The sequence below is a fragment of the Perca fluviatilis genome, chromosome 3 (assembly GCF_010015445.1).
Source record: "Perca fluviatilis chromosome 3, GENO_Pfluv_1.0, whole genome shotgun sequence".
Taxonomy (NCBI): Eukaryota; Metazoa; Chordata; class Actinopteri; order Perciformes; family Percidae; genus Perca; species Perca fluviatilis.
In genome coordinates, this window is record NC_053114.1 from 38763438 (window position 1) to 38782910 (window position 19473).

At 39.2% G+C, this 19473-nt stretch overlaps 1 protein-coding gene across 1 annotated transcript in view; it reads right to left on the reverse strand.

The window, feature by feature from the left end:
* LOC120555936 (protein kinase C-binding protein NELL1-like) overlaps positions 1-19473 on the reverse strand; it is a 329540-nt gene that overhangs the window by 7513 nt on the left and 302554 nt on the right. The window contains exons 16-17 of the mRNA XM_039795144.1: positions 17420-17560; positions 3714-3907 (exon numbers count right to left, since the gene is read on the reverse strand). Coding sequence (XP_039651078.1) covers positions 3714-3907; positions 17420-17560 — 335 coding nt within the window. The remainder of the gene's footprint in view (positions 1-3713; positions 3908-17419; positions 17561-19473) is intronic.

Genomic DNA, 19473 nt, shown 5'->3' on the forward strand with positions numbered 1-19473 from the left:
CCTTACTTTCATTTGACCAAAAAAGGAAAAGATTGGGGGTGCATCAACCTGGTCAGGATGTAGAAGAAGTCTTTGGGAACCGCTTTCTGAAGGTAATTTAATTTAAGAGTATCTTTGTTAAATCAATTCTGTGGAACTCAAATGTTCTACTTCAAATGTATTTCTTCTTTCATTTTCCTTCAAATAAAACTTTGGTGAAAGTTTCATATAGAAGATCTTTCCTCCTTTGATGTCATCTGCTGGCCAGCTTACACAAAGTCTTTCCTGCTCCGCCCACTGTCATCTTCCACTCATGCGCCACGTCTTTTCCACTTGCCCTGTCTGGCATCCCACAAATTTCAATCAAATCAAACCAATCAACCTTCCTCTGATGTTCAACAAACCAATCGAAAGTTTCTTGTGCATTTACCCCGAGTCTGTACTTTGTGACCCTAATTACCTTCGGTTTCTCTCTCCTTCATCACAAACCGCAATCACTTTCTGTCTGCCTCACAGTCACCATGCAGGCCAATGCTTTTCAGCCTTGGTCCCTGAAACCCAGATCACTGCCTGTTTGCATTCAGTGAGCATCCCACGTCTGGCTCAAAAACCAGCAGGGCAATGGATCCTGAAGGCATCTGATGTTTGCAGAGTGTCTTGTAAGCGTCACGTGTGTCACATTTGTGTCGGTTTTCTCCACTTTGCGCTGAGACTATTTTAGCAGGAACAGCTTGTGTGTGTTAATGTGGGGAATCCCCTTGTGAATGTATGTAAATGCATATATATTTATTAACACGTGACATATTTAACGTTGCATTTTTATTTATTAACTTGTAGCAAAGATATATTTTAAAATGCTACACATTTCCTTCAGCTGATATATACACTATTCAGGGAATACAGATACAAAATAAAGATAAGATAAAGATAAAAATGGTCTAATATGCACAACAATATTCTTGTAAAACACAAAAAAATGTCATTAAAAAAACTAAACTATGAGGATATGTGGCTCGTTACATGGTCAATTTACAGTATAAAAAAAACCCATCCTTGTTTTCATCATTATTATAACTTATCTTTATGTATTATCCTCCCTACCTTCTCATTACTCATTACTAGCCATCCTCGTTACAAACCTCACCTCACATGTCACAACACTAGCCAAACCTCCCACTTCAATATAAACCATTGCACTGTCCTAATGTCTGTATGGTTTAACACTGTCCAACGGTCCTATGTCTTTTTGTCATGTAATATTGCACCAATAAAATAAAAAGGAAATGTGACTGCTGAACCATTTCCAGTGGAAATTTGAGCCAAGAGTGAACACAATGCAGCTGAGGATGTTTACATTCAGAGGGTCGTCATTCTCTAAAATGTGTCACATGAACTGGAACAGTTCATCTGACATTGTTGCAGAGGAAGCATCTTGCGGAGGAAGCAACTGCAGACTAAAATGTCATAACTCATGACACACATCATAGAATTTTTACTTTACTCTTTAGAGTAATTACCAGGGTAATTATTATTAATTAAGTATATGCAGAGGCATCTATCTGCCATGCAGATGAAAGCTTGAATACTGGAAAGTAACTGTATTAGTCTTGTATGATTCTTACACTGTTTAAAACATATTCCTATTGTGTTATAGAATAGTTTTTCTATATAAAAAAATGTTTGTTCCTTGCAAATTTTAGATTGTGTTTTTTTTATAATGTGATAGTTACTGAGTGTGACTGTTAGTTTGATATTTTGTTTATGGGAAATATACGTGTGTGCGTGTGTGTGTGTTTGTGGGTGTACACATGCATGTGTATGTATGTGGGTGTGGATAAGTATATTGCATATTGATGTGATTTTACATATATTCTTGTAATGTCTGTGATGTAATGGGTATGTATTGTGTGTCCAGTGTGGACCCCAGGAAGAGTAGCTGACTGCTATGGCATCAGCAAATGGGGATCCTTTTAATAAACAATACACAATTAATGTAAAAACGTCTTGGTGGGGAATTTTGGATTTTTATGGACTGACTTCCTGGTTCAACTTTGACCTACTCTGCTTACGTAGTTGGAGTTACGTAGTTAGGCCCTATGTTAGGTTAGGGTTGCATTCCATCTGTAGTCCATTGTTACTGGATAATAGGTTGGGTGTAATTGGCTACCAAATTGAGAGAAAGGGGGATAAAATCTGATACAAATTTATGAAAAAGGAAATGTGGGAACATAGGGCCTAATTTTGGAAAAGAAATCTTAGAAATGTGGGAACATAGGGCCTAATTTTCAGTGAAAAAAAAAAAATCTTAGAAATATGGGAACATAGGCACGCTGCCGGTACTTTGGTGTGTCCAGTGTTATCATAACCAATACATTATTGAAAAAAACTAGATGAAACAACCCCGCAATATCCTTCGAATACTTTGAAAACTGTATTAATTTGCTGAAATGAAATGAATGAAAAGAGAAGCAATCAGAAGGAAAAGATTCCTGGGTGCTTCATATCATCTCTCAGCCTCAATATTTTTTTTCTTCTTTGTTAATTTATCCAACTCATCCGGTCTCTCCTCCATTGTTAAGTCTTTGTCTTGTCTTGTTCTGGTCTTTCTTCTCTTTGTATGAACTAAATGCTAAAACTAATGTAAATACATGTAATAATTTAAACAAGTCTCCCAAAGAGAAACCGGTTTATCACTGCCCTGTCAGACGCTGCTCTCCCCAGCCTCTGTCTGCTGCGCTGTGGCTGTGTGTGTGTGTGTGTGTGCGTGCGTGCGTGCGTGCGTATCTTGCATATCATGTGTTGGTTCTTTTTTTTAACGTTAATAAGAGTTCCCCCAGTCTGCCTATGGTCCCCCAGTGGCTAGAAATGGTGATAGGTGTAAACCGAGCCCTGGGTATCCTGCTCTGCCTTTGAGAAAATGAAAGCTCAGATGGGCCAATCAGGAATCTTCTCCTTATGAGGTCATAAGGAGCAAGGTTACCTCCCCTTTCTCTGCTTTGCCCGCCCCCAGAGAATTTGGCCCACCCATGAGAGAGAGACATCATGGCTTTCAAATGAGCAAAGTGGCAGTTGGTTAAGGCCCCCTCTCTCCTCCTCAATAGCTACAGACACAGAAATGGCACATCCTAAGGAAAGCTCATAGTGGGACTGGCTCTAGTGGCTGTAATTCTGCACCAAGGCTGAATTTCAGGAAAGAGACTTCAGATACAGTATTAGGGGACCACTAAGGCCTATATAAAAGAGACTTCAGATACAGTATTAGGGGACCACTAAGGCCTATATAAAAGAGACTTCAGATACAGTATTAGGGGACCACTAAGGTCTATATAAAAGAGACTTCAGATACAGTATTAGGGGACCACTAAGGTCTATATAAAAGAGACTTCAGATACAGTATTAGGGGACCACTAAGGTCTATATAAAAGAGACTTCAGATACAGTATTAGGGGACCACTAAGGTCTATATAAAAGAGACTTCAGATACAGTATTAGGGGACCACTAAGGCCTATATAAAAGAGACTTCAGATACAGTATTAGGGGACCACTGAGGCCTATATAAAAGCATCCAAAGAGCACCATGTCTGGGACCTTTAAAAAAAAAGAAAGATACTTGATAGTCTATGTATATTAACAGCTTAAGAAGTCATAGAATAAAGATAGAGTTTCAGATCATAGCTATTACAGTATTAGTAGTAAGTGTCATGATTTTTATGTGTGTGTTCATCTTCTGTACCTTGCAGGAGCATATAGCACAGCGGTCAAAGCTGGGTTTCCAGTCCTCTCCGTTGCGTCTGATTCCCTCTTCCTGTGGGCAGTCGCCGCCGCAGCCCGGACCAGATGTGCACACACAGTCGTAGCCTCCCGGGAGGTTCACACACACACTGTCATTCCAGCAGGTGTGTGTCTGCAAACTGCACTCATCGTTGTCTGGAAGACAAAGAGTAAGCCATGGTCGGTCATGCATCGGGTATGTTTTCATTCATGCTTGTACTGTAGTTTTTATGCAAGTTATGACATTTGCTTTTTTTAAATTCTATTTTATTTTATTTTTCTCTCTTAGCATGAAAATGGTTTAATCCATTTGGAAATCCAAAACATGTTTGCCTCACAAAATCTTAAGTTGTGACATTCCAAGACCTTTCTTGGAGCCAAACACCCAAAACTTCTTAGTAAAAAAAAAAACATGTTTGTATCAAGCCTTCCATTAGATAGGATAACTTCCATATCAAAGGCTAAACAGCATTTATTTGAGAATATATGAAGGCCCTAAATATAAGTAACTAAATGATGATGCATAAACAGATGATCAAGTGAAAGACAAATTTCTGGGGACTATGCGGTTAAAATTTTGCATGTATTGCAATTCATGTACTCCGTTTCATCATTTATTGAAACAGGAGGAGCATCCTTGTTTAGATTCTTTTCTTTCTTTCTTTCTTTCTTTCTTTGTTTTGTGTCAATGCAGCAATTTGTTGTTTTTATGAAGTATAATAAATGTTAAAGGCTGTATTCCATGGTGTTAAACATTTATATAAACAGTGTGGAAAACACATTTGTATTTCTCAAAATAAAGTACACTGTGTGCGTTTGTATCAGATCATTTCAAATGATAACTTGGCCTAGTGTGACATGACTACAGAGTTTACTTTGATGCACATCCTAAAATCATACAATGTACTACTCATTTGCTTGCCAAATACAGTTTGGTTGAATCATAATTCATGTCTGGATTATGTTCTACAGGCAATGTTTTTCCCAAGGAAATTTGGACATTCGTCATTCAGAGCTGTAGTGTTTGACAAAGCACATGTATTACAGTGCAAGATGCACCCATTCCCAGCTCTGCACAGGGAAGTCATTACTTTTTACTCTGTGGTAGATGTGGTGCACATTTACTTTTAAGTAAAATGTATATGTCCTCACATTACTATGCAGCCAGGCAGGTATCAGGTTTAACATTTGTAATAATTTGTATTATACAAAAATATATATTGTAGCACTCAAAACACGCCTTCAAATTAATTGCATTCGGTTATTGCAGTGGTACAAACTGAAATGACAGGTTGTTGTTGTCAGTTAAGGAGAAGCAGCCAGAGTATTAACAGCAGGCTTTTGTTTAAATATGGAGTATTTCTTTCATTTACTGATTCAGCCCCCACAATTTAAAGATGCAGTAGGTAAGTCTTATAAAACTAACTTTCTGTATATTTGCTGAAACTGACCCTATGTTCCAGTAGAACTACATGAATTATGTAATATAAAAAATCCAGCTCCTCTGGCACCTCCTACAGCCTGTAGTTCGATTGGCAAAATTCCACCGCTCCCGGTTGATTTTCTCCAATCAGGGCCACAGGGGGGGTCTATCTGCCTGTCAATCACTGCTCATGCACGCACACGCATATATAGCGTTCTCCCCTCCCCCTTCCCCGCGCAGAGCTGCAGAAAGGTTTCCCTAAACTCGGGTGAATATTGGAGTGGCTTTTCAGAGGTGGCGTGAGCTGCGGGATTTTAAAGATCTGAAGAACGATGCAGATGTAGCCACATTTCTTCTCGACAGGTAACATAATTACCATGAGTGATTTATCTTTCACTTGGTTATTAGTAGTCAAAAGTCCACAAAGCTACGTTGGTGAGGATGATAGTAACGTTTGCACAGTGGTCGGTCTGATATGATGCTGAAATGGCTAATGCTAGCTTACTAGTTAGCATCGTTTTACGGTTGGTGAGTAAATATTGTGTTAGTGTTTAGTTATTGAAAATGTTGTCTGACATGCCGGCAGTTCTGTCAAACTCCCTTGTGTGGGAGGGGCTTAGGAGACGGTTTGGGCTGCAGCAGAAAGGGGGGAGGGACTGAGAAGCTGTCGATGTTCAAATTTGTTGGCAAAGTCCTGGATCTTCAGAATCTTACCTACAGCAGCTTTAATACTGTAGCATTCTTTCTGTGCAAACATATTACACCCACAGCTGTGTAATGCATTGCAAAATAAACAGCAAACATATGTGATATGCGGATATACTGTATATTTCAGGTTTTGGCTATTATCCCAACATTGTGTTGTCTTTGTCATCTCTTACACACATTTTAAGGGATAGCAGATTGTTTTTATTCTGTTATGATTCATTCAAATAAACAAACTATTTGCATTATAATTTGAAGGAAAACCCTTCCCTGTATATACAAAGTGTATACCTTGCATACATACCTATGTACTCTGTGGATTCAGTTGAATCATCAGTGGAATGAAACATCTGTTCAGTTTCTTTCTAACTTTTCCCCTGTAGACCAAAGGAACCAACCTTAATAAAGAGGACCGATGGCATCTACTTTTTTTGTATCCATGTGGCTCAGGAAACACGTCGCCAAAAGTCTATCCCTACCTTTTATCAAGCCATGGCATTTAACTCTCTTTATCCTCACTATGTGAGAGAAAAAGAACAAAGTCCCTTTGACAGTAGCTGTGCTCTCCCCTGCCACCAGACATCAATCACACCCACATTACACTGACAGCAGGCCACTAGTGTTGCATGAACAAAGCAGAAAAACTGAAAAGAAGAAGAAGAAAAACAAAAATCTGGTTTTTGTTTGTGTGTTTAACTCTAACCGTCTTTTCACACCGTGAGCAACACTGGTCAACAAGTCCATTTACTTTCTACACAGTTGAGAGAGCGGAAAGAATGATTTCCACAACTCCCAATTTCCCTGAAGATACAGAATGTTTAGTTTTGTATTGCGCAACCTTACCATCAGGCAATCAAAAGAGCTATTCCTCTGCATGGTAGCCATTTTAGAACATAAAATGATGCGATTTAGCTCAACTACCATTTGTCTAAGCTGTACTTTGTCAGTTTCGGGTGTACTTTGAGTGTAATGCTAACATAGCAAGTTAAATTGCTTATAGTCAAAACACCAACAGTCATTTTCTATTTAAGCCTGTTCACCAGTGGTAGTAAAACACACATAATCGTTGTTCAATGTGCTGCTTGCATAGTGTCGTAGGGCTGTGCGCGATCACAGAAGGCTTGTATCATGGGGATGCAATGATTTGTTGTCATTACTTAGAATTCCTCATGGGGGTGACAGAAACCACGCACTATAGCTTTAAAATTTGGGTTTGGAGCAGATCTCTGAATGGTATGTTGTATGGCTCACTTCATGTATCTAAATAAGGTTGATAATAAAATAAAGGATCTAATATTATTATTCAGTATTTCAGTTTTTTTTTTAGCTGCCTTCAATGAATCCCATTTACCATAAGCCCTAGACTACCGGGGGATAAACATCATGGCTCAACAAAAAGAGGTGAGTCCATGGACCAGTCGATGGTATGCACTTAGTTCAGACGTGTCTGTAATAACAACGAGACAAAGAGGACTGAAGGGTGTAGATGTTTTTAGACTTGCAGAGATCAGTTGGAGAATGACTTTGGATGAGAACTTTGGATGAATTTTACAGATATGGACGACACCAACGAATAGTAAACCTCAGGAACAAAATGAAAAAAAAAAAGCCTTGTCATTAAATGTGTGAACAACTTGTTAAAACAATGTATTGTTATGAAAGGAAATACCAAAGCAGGAAAAAATACATGCACTGCCAGACGGTAACATAAAAATGTTTAGAGCCTCTGGCCCAAGTTGCTCACACCATGCAACATGATTTTTTGTTTTCTCCAGTGGAGAATGATGAGTGGAATTCGGCAGGCAGACCTATTCTGGGTGGAGGTGAGACTTGGCTGATGGCTGTGGCCACACCAGCAACAACAACAACAACAATACACTGTGACAGTGCTGAATGCACACTCTAATTGGTTGCAGTATCAAGTTTGCTGGATACAGAGGGGAGGAAAACAGCTCAGCCAAGAATGAATTTGTGCCAGCGACAGACTATTTGCATACACTAAATGAAATCCCTATCAGCCAGTCAGAACACTGTACCTCCGCTGGTGAGGGATTAATGCTCTTCATGCTACATTCACCACATTCAGCCACAAGCTGCTGCTCGCAGATCAAGCGTACTCTTACATGTAGACTGTGAAAGACGGTCTTACAATGAAACACAAAAGCCCTTCGGAGAAACCAGCCGAGCACAGCCAACCATGAGAAAAACTTACACTTGCAACTATACATGTGCTGTTACACATGAAAGCACTAATCCCGCAGTGCATGTACACGACAAGACACATTCACACAGGCATAGACGCATACACACAGACACACACAACAAATAAACCCCTCCAACAGATGTTGGTAATTAGAAGGCATCAGAAAGCTTAGTATTTGAGTATTTAAATCATATTTCTCTGGTACGTCTCCAGGCAGCCCATATGGAAAGGTCATGTACATCACAGGGAGAGAAGAGACAATGATGCACACAGGCTGTCGTGCAGGGACACAGTGGGAGTTTATGGTGTATTATCCTCATCTTTCGGCACAATCTGTTTATTAAAGCCACCTGTCTCTCCCTAAAGCATTAGGTATAATAAAAGTGTTTCGAGATGCAGCCTATGTAGCTCTCAGTCAAAGCAATAAAGGAAAAATGACTGCTGCTTGCAGCTGCTCGGGTCTTCACCACAACAATATGCAGTGCAACACAATGCAACATAATACAATGTAATGAAATCTATTGCATCGCGGCATAGCCAACTCAACACACTGCTACAAAACAGAACGTAGAACGCAACGAAATCCAACATGAGCAAACAAGAAATAACCTACGGCAGCGAATTATTGAACACAACCTATTCACTTTAACGTCTCAATATATCACACTGACATATTACGACATGGTGTATTGTAACACACGGTACTGTAAGAATCTTAATGTGTCCCATCACTTAAGTTGTAAAACAAACATTACGGCAACAGTGTAATGCTGACATGCAAATAATCGGCAGGTTTTGATTAGTTTTGTGTACAGCGTGTTTTAATGCGTCTTTGTGTTGTTTTTTACCCAAGTGTTTTACCTGAAATGCTAATTTGTGTTAGCTTAAAAAACATTGTCACGGTTCAGTAAATGTCATAATTATCTCAATGTGCCATTGTTTTTGTGAACACTGCTCTATAAATAATACAAAAAATATAACAAGATTCCATTTTTGTGGCCTGTATGTGTATGAGAAATGGCCAGTAGCTGAGGAGAATGAGATGGCTTAAGCAATTGAACAAGCTAATCAGGCCGCTCAGAAGAAAGCAGCTAGCTAGCTAGATAGATATTTTATTCATCCTGAGGGAAATTTTAGGCATCCAGTAGCTTAGACAACCATAACATAACAAACACACATACACACGTATATCTCACATGTATACATTGCTTAAAAATGTAAAGTTATAAAAATAGCTCACAGAAATTTAGAGTTAAAGGTGCTATGGTAGAGCGTGTGCAATGGTGGTAGTGCATAATAGAACAGTGCAGGGATTGAACAGTGCAATAATAGCTTATTATTAAATATTAACTATGACTATGAAAAGACAAGAATGTAAAGAAATAATATATGTTAAGAACTATATATAACAGGGAATAAGTTATAAGATGTAGATGTTATGACCACAGTCCAGATTGTGTAGGAGGGTTAGTGATATAGGGCCCTATTTTAACGATCTGAAACGCAAGTATCAAACGTGAAACGCAAGTAGCTTTGTGGGCGGATCTCGACCGCTGTTGCTATTATACCGGCGGGATAAATGACTCTTGTGCCCGACGCAAATCTAAAATGGGTTGGTCTGAAGTATCTAGGTGTGGTTTGGGCGAACGTGCAATAAACCAATCAAAGCGTCATCTCACATTGCCTTTAAGAACAAGCGCGCTTCTTCCATAGCGGGTTGCTATTATGAAGGCGGATTTGCCTGGCGCACGCCAGCGGGAGCTGTCTGGGATACGGCAAAGTAATAAATGCCCATCTTGACCGGAAGGCGATGTTGCTGCGGCCTCTCGGGCGCATCTCCTCAAGTCTGGAGAGAATTGCTGCAGCCATGGAGCGTGGGCCTCCAAACGCACCACCTGCTCCTGTTGTGCCCCTTCCTCCTCCCCCCACTCCATCTCCGTCCACCCGCTCCATCAGGAGCGCATCGCGCATTGCCGCTCCCGGACCAGATCCCGCCGGAGTGTCCAATCCCGCCGTAGTTCAACATCACGTCTCCTTAAGTCCTCTAATATTTCCTCATTTATGTCATCAACACATTCATGATTCATGGAAATGTGTAAAACACAACAAGCCACAAAGAATGCTGCGCCTTTTTGAGGATTGTACTGTAAACTGTCTCCTGATCTATCCAAACACCTGAAGCGCATTTTCAGTTATATTTTTCCTTGTAATTATGTATGGTTTGCAAAAATGGGAACTGCTGCGTCCGTGTAGATGAGAGAAGCAAAGTGTATGCACAATGTGCACAAGCTACATTATGGCCAAGCATGCGCCCCTAAAATAGCATCTGAATAACGCGCCACTGACTTTAGACTAGCGCCACTGACTTTAGAGCAGGTTTTTCATGGTCAGTGGCGGAATTGTTTTCTGAAACTGCAAAATAGCACCAGGGAACGTTTGCGCCTGAACATGCCTATTCTTTTTGCTGAACCGCCCCCGGTGGCGCAAATACATTCCCTAATTTACCTCTGTGCGTCGGGTGCAAAATAGGAATGATACATGCGTCGGTGTACAAAGGCAATTACGTTGAGTGCAAGATAGGGCCCATAATGGTAGGGGCTGAGAGAAACAGGCTCATGCTGGAAAGTCCATTTCTCTCCTCCCCCTTTGTGTGGTATTGAATAGTAGGCAGTGCAGTGGAATCGAAAGAAAAATGTCAATTGTCAATTAAAGCAACAGTGGCCAACAAATTTAAATGAAATATTTTGTATTCATCCTCTGTAACTCAGTGCAATCTCTCATTCAGCATTTCTTTCATCTGTCTTTCATTCTGTCTTTCTAGTGGTCAGTCTAATTTGTACCACAAATCCCTTGACTACACTGCTCATCTGTACATATTTACCACATGTGGGAAATACAAAACTAAAAACTAAAAACATTTGTTTTTTTTAAAAAAAAAAAATTTATTTTTTTAAAAAAATAAAATTAATTAAAAAAAAATTTTTAAAAATTTTTTTAAAAAATAAAAAAAAAAAAGAAGTGCTTGTTGTTGGTTATGAAAGTCGCTAGCGACATCCTTTAACTGGAAGACCATTTTCACAAGGGCACACACCCACCCAACACTGAAGAATTCTCCAATTTGCTGTTGCGGTGAAACACTGGATATCATCACTTGATTGTTTGACATTATTGAAAATAGTAGATAGTGATGCTTTTTGGCTTATGATTTGCATCTAAAAGTTTAAATAAATCTGTGCATAAAAAGCTTTCTCAAAACGTTAGCGTCTTCTGTCTCACTAATCCTCAACCTTAGTGCTTTCTGCTGTTTCCTTCATGGCAGTCACATACTCTTGGCCGACATGCAGCCTTGATAGTTAGCTGACTGGTGCTGCTGCTCTCTGCTTTGATCTGGCTCTCTTATTAAAAAATGCTACTTTCTGTTTGGTTGACTCATGAGAGGCTGTTGGAGGAATATTATAGAGAGAAAAAAATCCTGTTAAATTGTCATTTGTACTTATTTCCCCTGCTGGCTTACAGTCTAATACTGCAAAATTGGGTGGGGGGTGGGGGGGTATGGCAGATATACTGTCACAGCTACACGCACTTATCTGGTTAAAGAGTGACACACATGTCAATATTATGACACACACACTTGTATTTATACTGTAAAGTCTTGTCATTAATAGCATCTCTTAATGGCATGCAAAAACATGCTTTCACTAATCGCATTGTATTTCATATTTCCAGTAATTAATGTTTGCCAAAAGCCTCTGATCTTAAAGCACAAACAGGTCAGTTAATGTCAAATTACAATTGTTACTCATGTGAGCAATGTGATGTCTCTGCTTGAGTCTTTGGTTGCAGATGTGAGCTTTGTGTCGCTTTATTGATGTCTGTATATGACATGTAAATTGGTGCAGTCTGTGTGCTACTTCAGCCCATTCATGTAAAAGTAGTGTGCATTACTATCTGCCACACTACGTGCGTTCCATCCACCTGTTGTATGCACATTTTCAAATTGCACGTAAAAAATCTGAGTGGAAATGGTGAAAAATCAAATTAAAAAAAGGTTTTCTATAAAAAACAAAATGTGACAGTGCAATAAAAACAGGCTTTGCAGATAAATCCTGACAAACATGAAGCCTTTAAACATCACAGAAGAAAGGAAAACTGGCAGCAGACAAAAACATCAGACCTGTGTGAAACAATAAGGGAGACTGTCGTCGAATAAATACGTGAAACAAACATGAATGCCCTATTTTAATAATAGCATCCAACTGCCACGCCACAGTGTTTTTCTTGATAAAACAACTCCTAATATAAAATCTAAATCTAAATCTAATATTTGCATGAGTAGTAGTAATCAAATCCTAAACATAAGGGCTTTAAACAATTTCTTTTTTATATTTTTAGTATTAAACACTTAATCTTTTTAGACTTGAAATTTGGTTCTGAACAGTTGTAATAGTGAAGGATCGAAGCTATAGTCCGCTTGGGTAATCATTTTCTCTCAGCTGTTGATTTGTTTAATAAATTGTTTTGGTAGAGTCTTCCTTGAATATTACCATTATGGGAAATATAAACTTACAGTGCTGTACTTCAATACATTCCATTTATTTGTGCTGTACCCACTTCCTCTCAACCTCCCTGAGAAAAAGAACGTTGACACTTTGTTTTACATTTGCATATGAAAGCTACTGTTGCTGAAATCAGATAATACATTTCTATTGTTTTTTTTCCGGGTCCTATCGATGTAATAATAGATGTCCGTGTTTTCTCTTTAATATTGATGGTTTTGTCCCTTTATAATTGTCGAAGATTAACACAAAACTTGTGAAAAGAGGACTGCCTCACACTCTGAGGGTCTGACAACCACTATCACACTGCAGTACATATGCGACAATATCTTGATGTAACATCACATGTCTGTTTGGTCAATTGTCTATCAACACAGAGGACTGAACGCAATGTTCACCATAAATAACTTTTATGATGTATTTTTTGTTTTAATTTGTGAATCCTTCTCTAGCACAGGTGTCTTCTTTAGCTCTGCCTCATTTCTGACACCTCCCAAATGGTATAACAATTCAATTAAATTCAATTGTATTTATAGTATCAAATCATAACAAGAGTTATCTCGAGACACTTTACAGATAGAGTAGGTCTAGACCACACTCTATAATTTACAAAGCCCCAACAATTCCAGTAATTCCCCCGAGAGCAAGCATTAGCAGTGGCTGTTGCGACAGTGGCGAGGAAAAACTCCCTTTAGGAAGAAACCTCGGCAGACCCAGACTCTTGGTAGGCGGTGTCTGACGGGGCCGGTTGGGGGTGTGATGAACAGTGGCAATAATAGTCATAATAAAGATAATGGAACAATGACTACAATGGTAGTTGTAGTAGTTCATGTCATAACAGCACACACTCTGAAATTACAATTTACAGTTTTTCTCTCTTCACATGAAAACAGAGTTTCTGAAAATCTTCACCTTAACACAAAGAGATTTCAAAAATAATTGTTTTCAGTGACCTAAAACGCAGTTTGTGTGTGGATGAAAGGCCAAAACGCAAAAAGCTATGTTTAAAAAAATACCTGTATATGTGGACTAGGCCTGAATTAAGCAATTTAAATCACTAACTGGATGAGGAACACAAATTGATAACCTTAATGATGGCTCAATTCCATCAAGTGTCCCAGTAAGCTATTTCAGTGAGTCAGCATGCGCAATACCAGGGCCTCTCCTAAGTGGAATGCAGCCATCAGTAATGGTTTTTAATACACCCGTGCTTTTCCTACTATGATATGTCAACATGTCTGCCGTGAAAAAGGTCTATAGAGAAGTCAGCTGGTATAGTCAGTTATAAGGTATAGAAATGAAATGATCCATAATCCATTTTATTTTAGCTAATGTTACAAACAAAAGGGCAGAGTTTTAGACGGAGCCTCAATGGCCATCCGAAAGCACGGTAACGTTATATGGTGGAGAGAGATGGAGAGAGACTGAAGAGAGAGAGAGAGAGAGAGAGAGAGAGAGAGAGAGAGCCCAGCGGCGTTAGAACAAAGCAGGTAATCCGAGAAATAAAACGTGTTTTCGCCGATTCATCACTAGAAATGCAACTGTAGCAAGCATCTCACTATCACTAACGTTATCCACATTCATAGACACAACAAATGATATATCCAGCTACAAAAAAGCCCAAAAGTCAGAAGTTAGAATGGAAGTCCAACGAGTCTAAAAAGGCAAACAGCCAGAGAAAATCTTACCGTGGTCGTCAAAGTGGCCCCTTCCAAGAGATTGACAGGAGAGGGTGTGATTACGTGACAGAAAAACGTAATGATGGTTTGCCCGTTATCAGAGCAGTCATTCAGCTGAAGGCCTTGGAAATATATACTGTTAATTTAATTGTGACACTTTCATCTAAAAAGTATATATTGAAAGTATTATTTTATTTAAAAGATGTTAAAAACAACAGCCTACCTTGTTTTATTCAATGTGTTTTTATTAGAATTATTTTCAAATAAAATTATTTTCTTTATAAAAACAAGATTTGGTCTTAAAAAGCATATTTCATAAAATCAAAAAAGAAAGACGGGGGTCGTCTTATAATCAGGGTCGTCTTATATTGGGACCAATACGGTATTCTGGATGGTGTTCAATCTGTGTGGTAATGTGACAAAGTTTCCGCAGAGTAAAGTCTGACATATACTATCTGTCTATCACTTTCCATAAGTTTGAGTGAAACCACTTTCTAGGGGAATGTGCTGAAATCATACAGTACCTCTCTCCTCGAAGCAAATTAATCAAACCCAACTGCTGATGTTGCACTTTGATTTAAAGGTTAAGTGAAAGCAAACGCGTTTCAATCAGTCAAGCAGTCCTGTTTCCGGCATCCATTACAACTTCACAAGAGGCGCCACAGGCAGAAATAGAAGCAGTGCCTTGGATTTGTTGAGTGATATTTAGATAGAATGTCATCTGTAATATGCTGAACCACTGGAAATTGTGATGTTCAGGTAATGTCAATACCAGGAATGAGTAAGCAGCTGTACTTGTATTTGTTGCTATTAGTAATTGTTAGCACGGTAACATGCTAAACTAAGATGGTCGCCATGGAAAACATTATAGCATGCACGCTGTAACCTATTTTCCGAAGTAAGCCATTTCGCATAATGAGTACTTTTACTTTTGGTACTTTAAGTATATTTTGATGCTCATACTTTTGTACTTTTACTTAAGTAACATTTGAAATGCACGACTTTTCGAGCATTTCAGCACTGTGGTATTGCTTACTTAAGTAAAATGTCTGAGTAATTATTCCATTGCTGAATATAAATCATCGAAATCCTGCAATGATACAGCAAGAAAAAGCGAAGCAGTGGAAAATTCTGATTGGTTTACATACTGTTAACATGCAATGGCATAAGAAAAGGCCAAGAAACAATGGAATATTGCATATTATTAAAGGGTAACTACCTTTTTTTTCAACCTGGACCCTATTTTCCTATGTTTTTGTATGCAAGTGACTGATATGAACAACAATCTTTGAAATTGATCCAGTATTAAGCGTGAACGCTGTAACCGGCAGCCACAAACCAGGCTTCAATGTAACCCTAAGGGGCAAATGTGCATCATCAATTTGGTCTACTAAAGGTGTTTTATTTTTAGTTTTGACAACATTATGGAAAGGATCCCCTCAGAGACAGGCCTTTTTAAAACCTCTTTAAGACCTTCTATTTAAGCAGAAACCGCTCTGAAGTTGCTAGCGCTAAACCCACCAGACTCCATTTAAAAAAGCAATACTTTTAGCGTGTATAGAGCCAACATATTTTCACATATAAATCTGTAGACTATGTGTTTATTTCAAGCAAAACTATAGTTGTGATGGTTGGAAAAGTGGACAGACGACCAAAAACGGCTTTTCATAGTTTTATTTTGTTGACTTTGAATGAAGTGTATTTTATGATGCTAAAATTACTGTTTAGCGAACGCAATTTCGCGGATGTTTTTATGTTACATACTCTTTAATAGAAAGGTTGATCTCCCTAGAAATCATCTATATAAACAGAGCAGAGCCAAGCTGGTTAATAATTGACAGTTAGGACTTTCACTGTACCTTCTTGTTCTATGCATCATCAACACTGCCGTTTAACACACAAGCCTGGTGTTTCTCTATTTCCGTCTTAAAGTCTGCCTCTCTCTCGCTTTGTGGGCGAGAACATGGGACATGGCACGTGACACAAGCGTCTATTATCGGCACAAGGCTAATGTGTGTTCCCTGTGAAAACCTCATCAGGGTTGTGTGGGTTTTACACCGCATGGTTAGATCTCGAGCTGTGAAGGTGAGAAGACCTGTGATTGAGCCACTTGTTAAGGCTTCTGGGTTAGAGAGCAAACACACATACAGTACATTACATCACAGACTGAGCTGATGTCTACATGCTAGATTTTCAAAGAGGATACATGAGACAAATAATGGCAAACAAGTGATCGAAGGACACTAGAGATAAAAGACACTTGAAAAGGAAGCCACTCAGTGACAGTATTCAGAATTCCTGAGCAAGTGAACACAGGAAGGGGTGGGGGGTGGGTGGGGCTTGCGGGCAGTGGGCATGCATAAGTTGAGGGGCTGGTATTGCAAGCATTGACATATATATTAATGGACCAATAGACCCCGTTGCTCTGGACGGAGACCAGTGAAGGCTATTAGAAGCACTTTTCCGGTGATGGCCAGCTTTACTGCGCAGCCTCCAACTGACAGAGACAGCGTAAATGTGACGTGAGCAACGTGTCTGAAAGTTGTAAGTCTTCTGGTAGCTGTGCCAAGAGAAATCTCAATCATTCCCAATCTTACAGAGACGGAGAGTGTAGGTATATGTAAGGAGATAACATAAGCACAGGCTAATTATTGCTAACTAACATGCTAGTTAACATTAGTAATTAAACCTAAACAGCTAACGTAAGTCCAAACTGCCTGCAAGCTTCTCCTGTACTATACGGTAATTCCTCTACTGTGCGACAGTAAGTCCCTTGGTTATGACACAATCGTTAGCCTATTTTTACAAAAACGTCTGCTACGGAGCCATAACGTGAGGTACAAGGTAATGGAGCCTTTTATACGTTGTTGTGTTTCTTTAGAACTAAACAATGGACAAATCGAGTCTTTAAACGCTTCGGATGTAAAGTTATTCTCAGTCAAGTGACGTAAAAAAAATGGCGGTAAGCGGAATGCTAACAGGAGGTGATGGCCAGTTAGCAACAAAATGGCGCCATGATGGCTCGAGTTCTGAAGCGAAGCTTACCCCCTTGATTGCAAGCAGTGACAAGGATGTTTACATTTGTTTTTAATGCATGCTCACCAATGCAGGAGCTCCCATCAAGCAGGTAGGAGCCATTGTCATGGAAGCCACTTCTGCATTCACAGTGGTACCAGCCGGGCAGGTTGACACAACGGGAGTGGTTGTGGCACTCAATCAGGCCCTCTGCACACTCGTCAATATCTGAGGACACAAACACACACACACACACACACAGAGTAGCATCAGCATCAGTCTAAATTATCTTAGCAACAAACCTAAACTTGACACTTTCTTTTTTTAGAAATGTGTCTTTTTTGCCTGCCTTTGATCTGTGCTGGTTACAACAGTGGAGGTCGATCCAATCAGAGCAAACCGCCGCCACAGTGGCACAGCTGGGTAAGCTGCTTGCCCACATTAGACAGCTAACATCTCTGCAGCCTGTCTGCCACAGCAGGGATCAAAGTCTTTTGGAAATCACACCATTTGACAGCAGAGGTGTTTCCTCCGTGCATGTCTCTTATTTCTTCTCCTCGCTCATTCTGCTGTTTCCACCCAGCTTGCTTTGTTTCTGGTGTGCAGCGTGCATACGCACGGCTCATCCGTTATGTATGGTGTGAGCTCTGCTCCTCATCTGCAGCTCTCTCGCTTCTGGCTGCAAAGACCCGACCTGTGCACACACCCCTGATGGTTAAAGCGTGACCTTCAGTCACACCTTCAATTACCTAAATGCGAACCATAGCAAACAGGAAAAGGTAGCGAGGGACTGCTCGTTATAAGTGTCATGTCTGTGTATACTGTATCTCGTATGTTTGCTGAAAGGGGGAAACTCTACATTTTCAAGCAAATCAACAAGTGCAGTATAGTTTGTAGCTTGAGCAGCAGGCATGGTTCATATTATGTAATGGATTCTAGGAGGGTTTGTATAAGAGAGAGAGAGAGAGAGGGTATTAGAGTTGGTTTATAGATTATCCATGTAGTCTGTCAAAGCAGTACAAACAATAACACAAGTGAAGTGACATCTTGCTTTCAGATTTAGGTTCTGTAACTTCACAGCTTCAATAGCTGCGTATTTCTTACAGAATCTGGTTAATGGCTTTATAATCACGATCATGAATGAAATTCAAACAGTTTAAAATGTGTCCTGTTCTGATGTTGTATATTGTTAGAAGTAAGTTAATCTCAACACATCCAAGTGGAAGGCATAAGGAACTAAAGATGACACTGATATTAATATTCTCATTAAACAAGAAATGTGCTTAATGTGGCATGTCACAGCAGAGCGGACAGTCTCACTATACATAAAACACGGTTCTATAACTGCCACAGTCAGACTGATGGCAAAAACATAATAAAACATGGAAAAATTCACTGTGATTATATGTGCAATAATTCTCACTACTCACTCTACTGTAAAATACTACTGTGCAATATTTGCAATATTTATGCTTGTTACAAATGCATTATCCCCCATAGTTGTATCCTCCAGTTACAGTATTCATAATTGATCATGTTTTTTGCCCTCTTTTGTATAGTATCTAAGGTTTTTTTGTCTTATTTTATTTTAATTTATTTACCTTGTATCATTTTTACTCTTTACTTGACTCAAAGAGCCTGCAAAAGAATTCCTATGTGCCTGGACTGTTTGGTGTATGCACAAATGGCAAATAAAAAATCTTGACTCTTGAATGCCAGTAGTTTCTCTTTGCTTACAGTCTTTGCGTTAAGCTAGGACAAATCTCTTTACTAAATATGCAGTATTTACATATGTAGTGTAGTTCCATTTAAAGTAAACGCAGAGACCGATGCATCTTTTAAACATGAGGGTAGGTTGCGTCTCTCAACTGAATACGAGTCTGTAGCATTTCTTGTTTGCATTTGCAATTTACGAGAGCAGACAGCTATCTGATCAGCCCGAGATGCGTGAAGCCGATAAATGTAAACAGATGAAAGTGATGTTGATCTTCTAATCAAACTCAAAGAAAGCAAACACTCATATTTCCCAAAATGTCAGCATATTCCTTGAATCAAAGTTTTTCTGTTAGATAAAGTTTTAATGCATACGTGTTTTCCAGAATTGTACAGCTTATCTGCACAATTCCAAACTTTTCAATCAT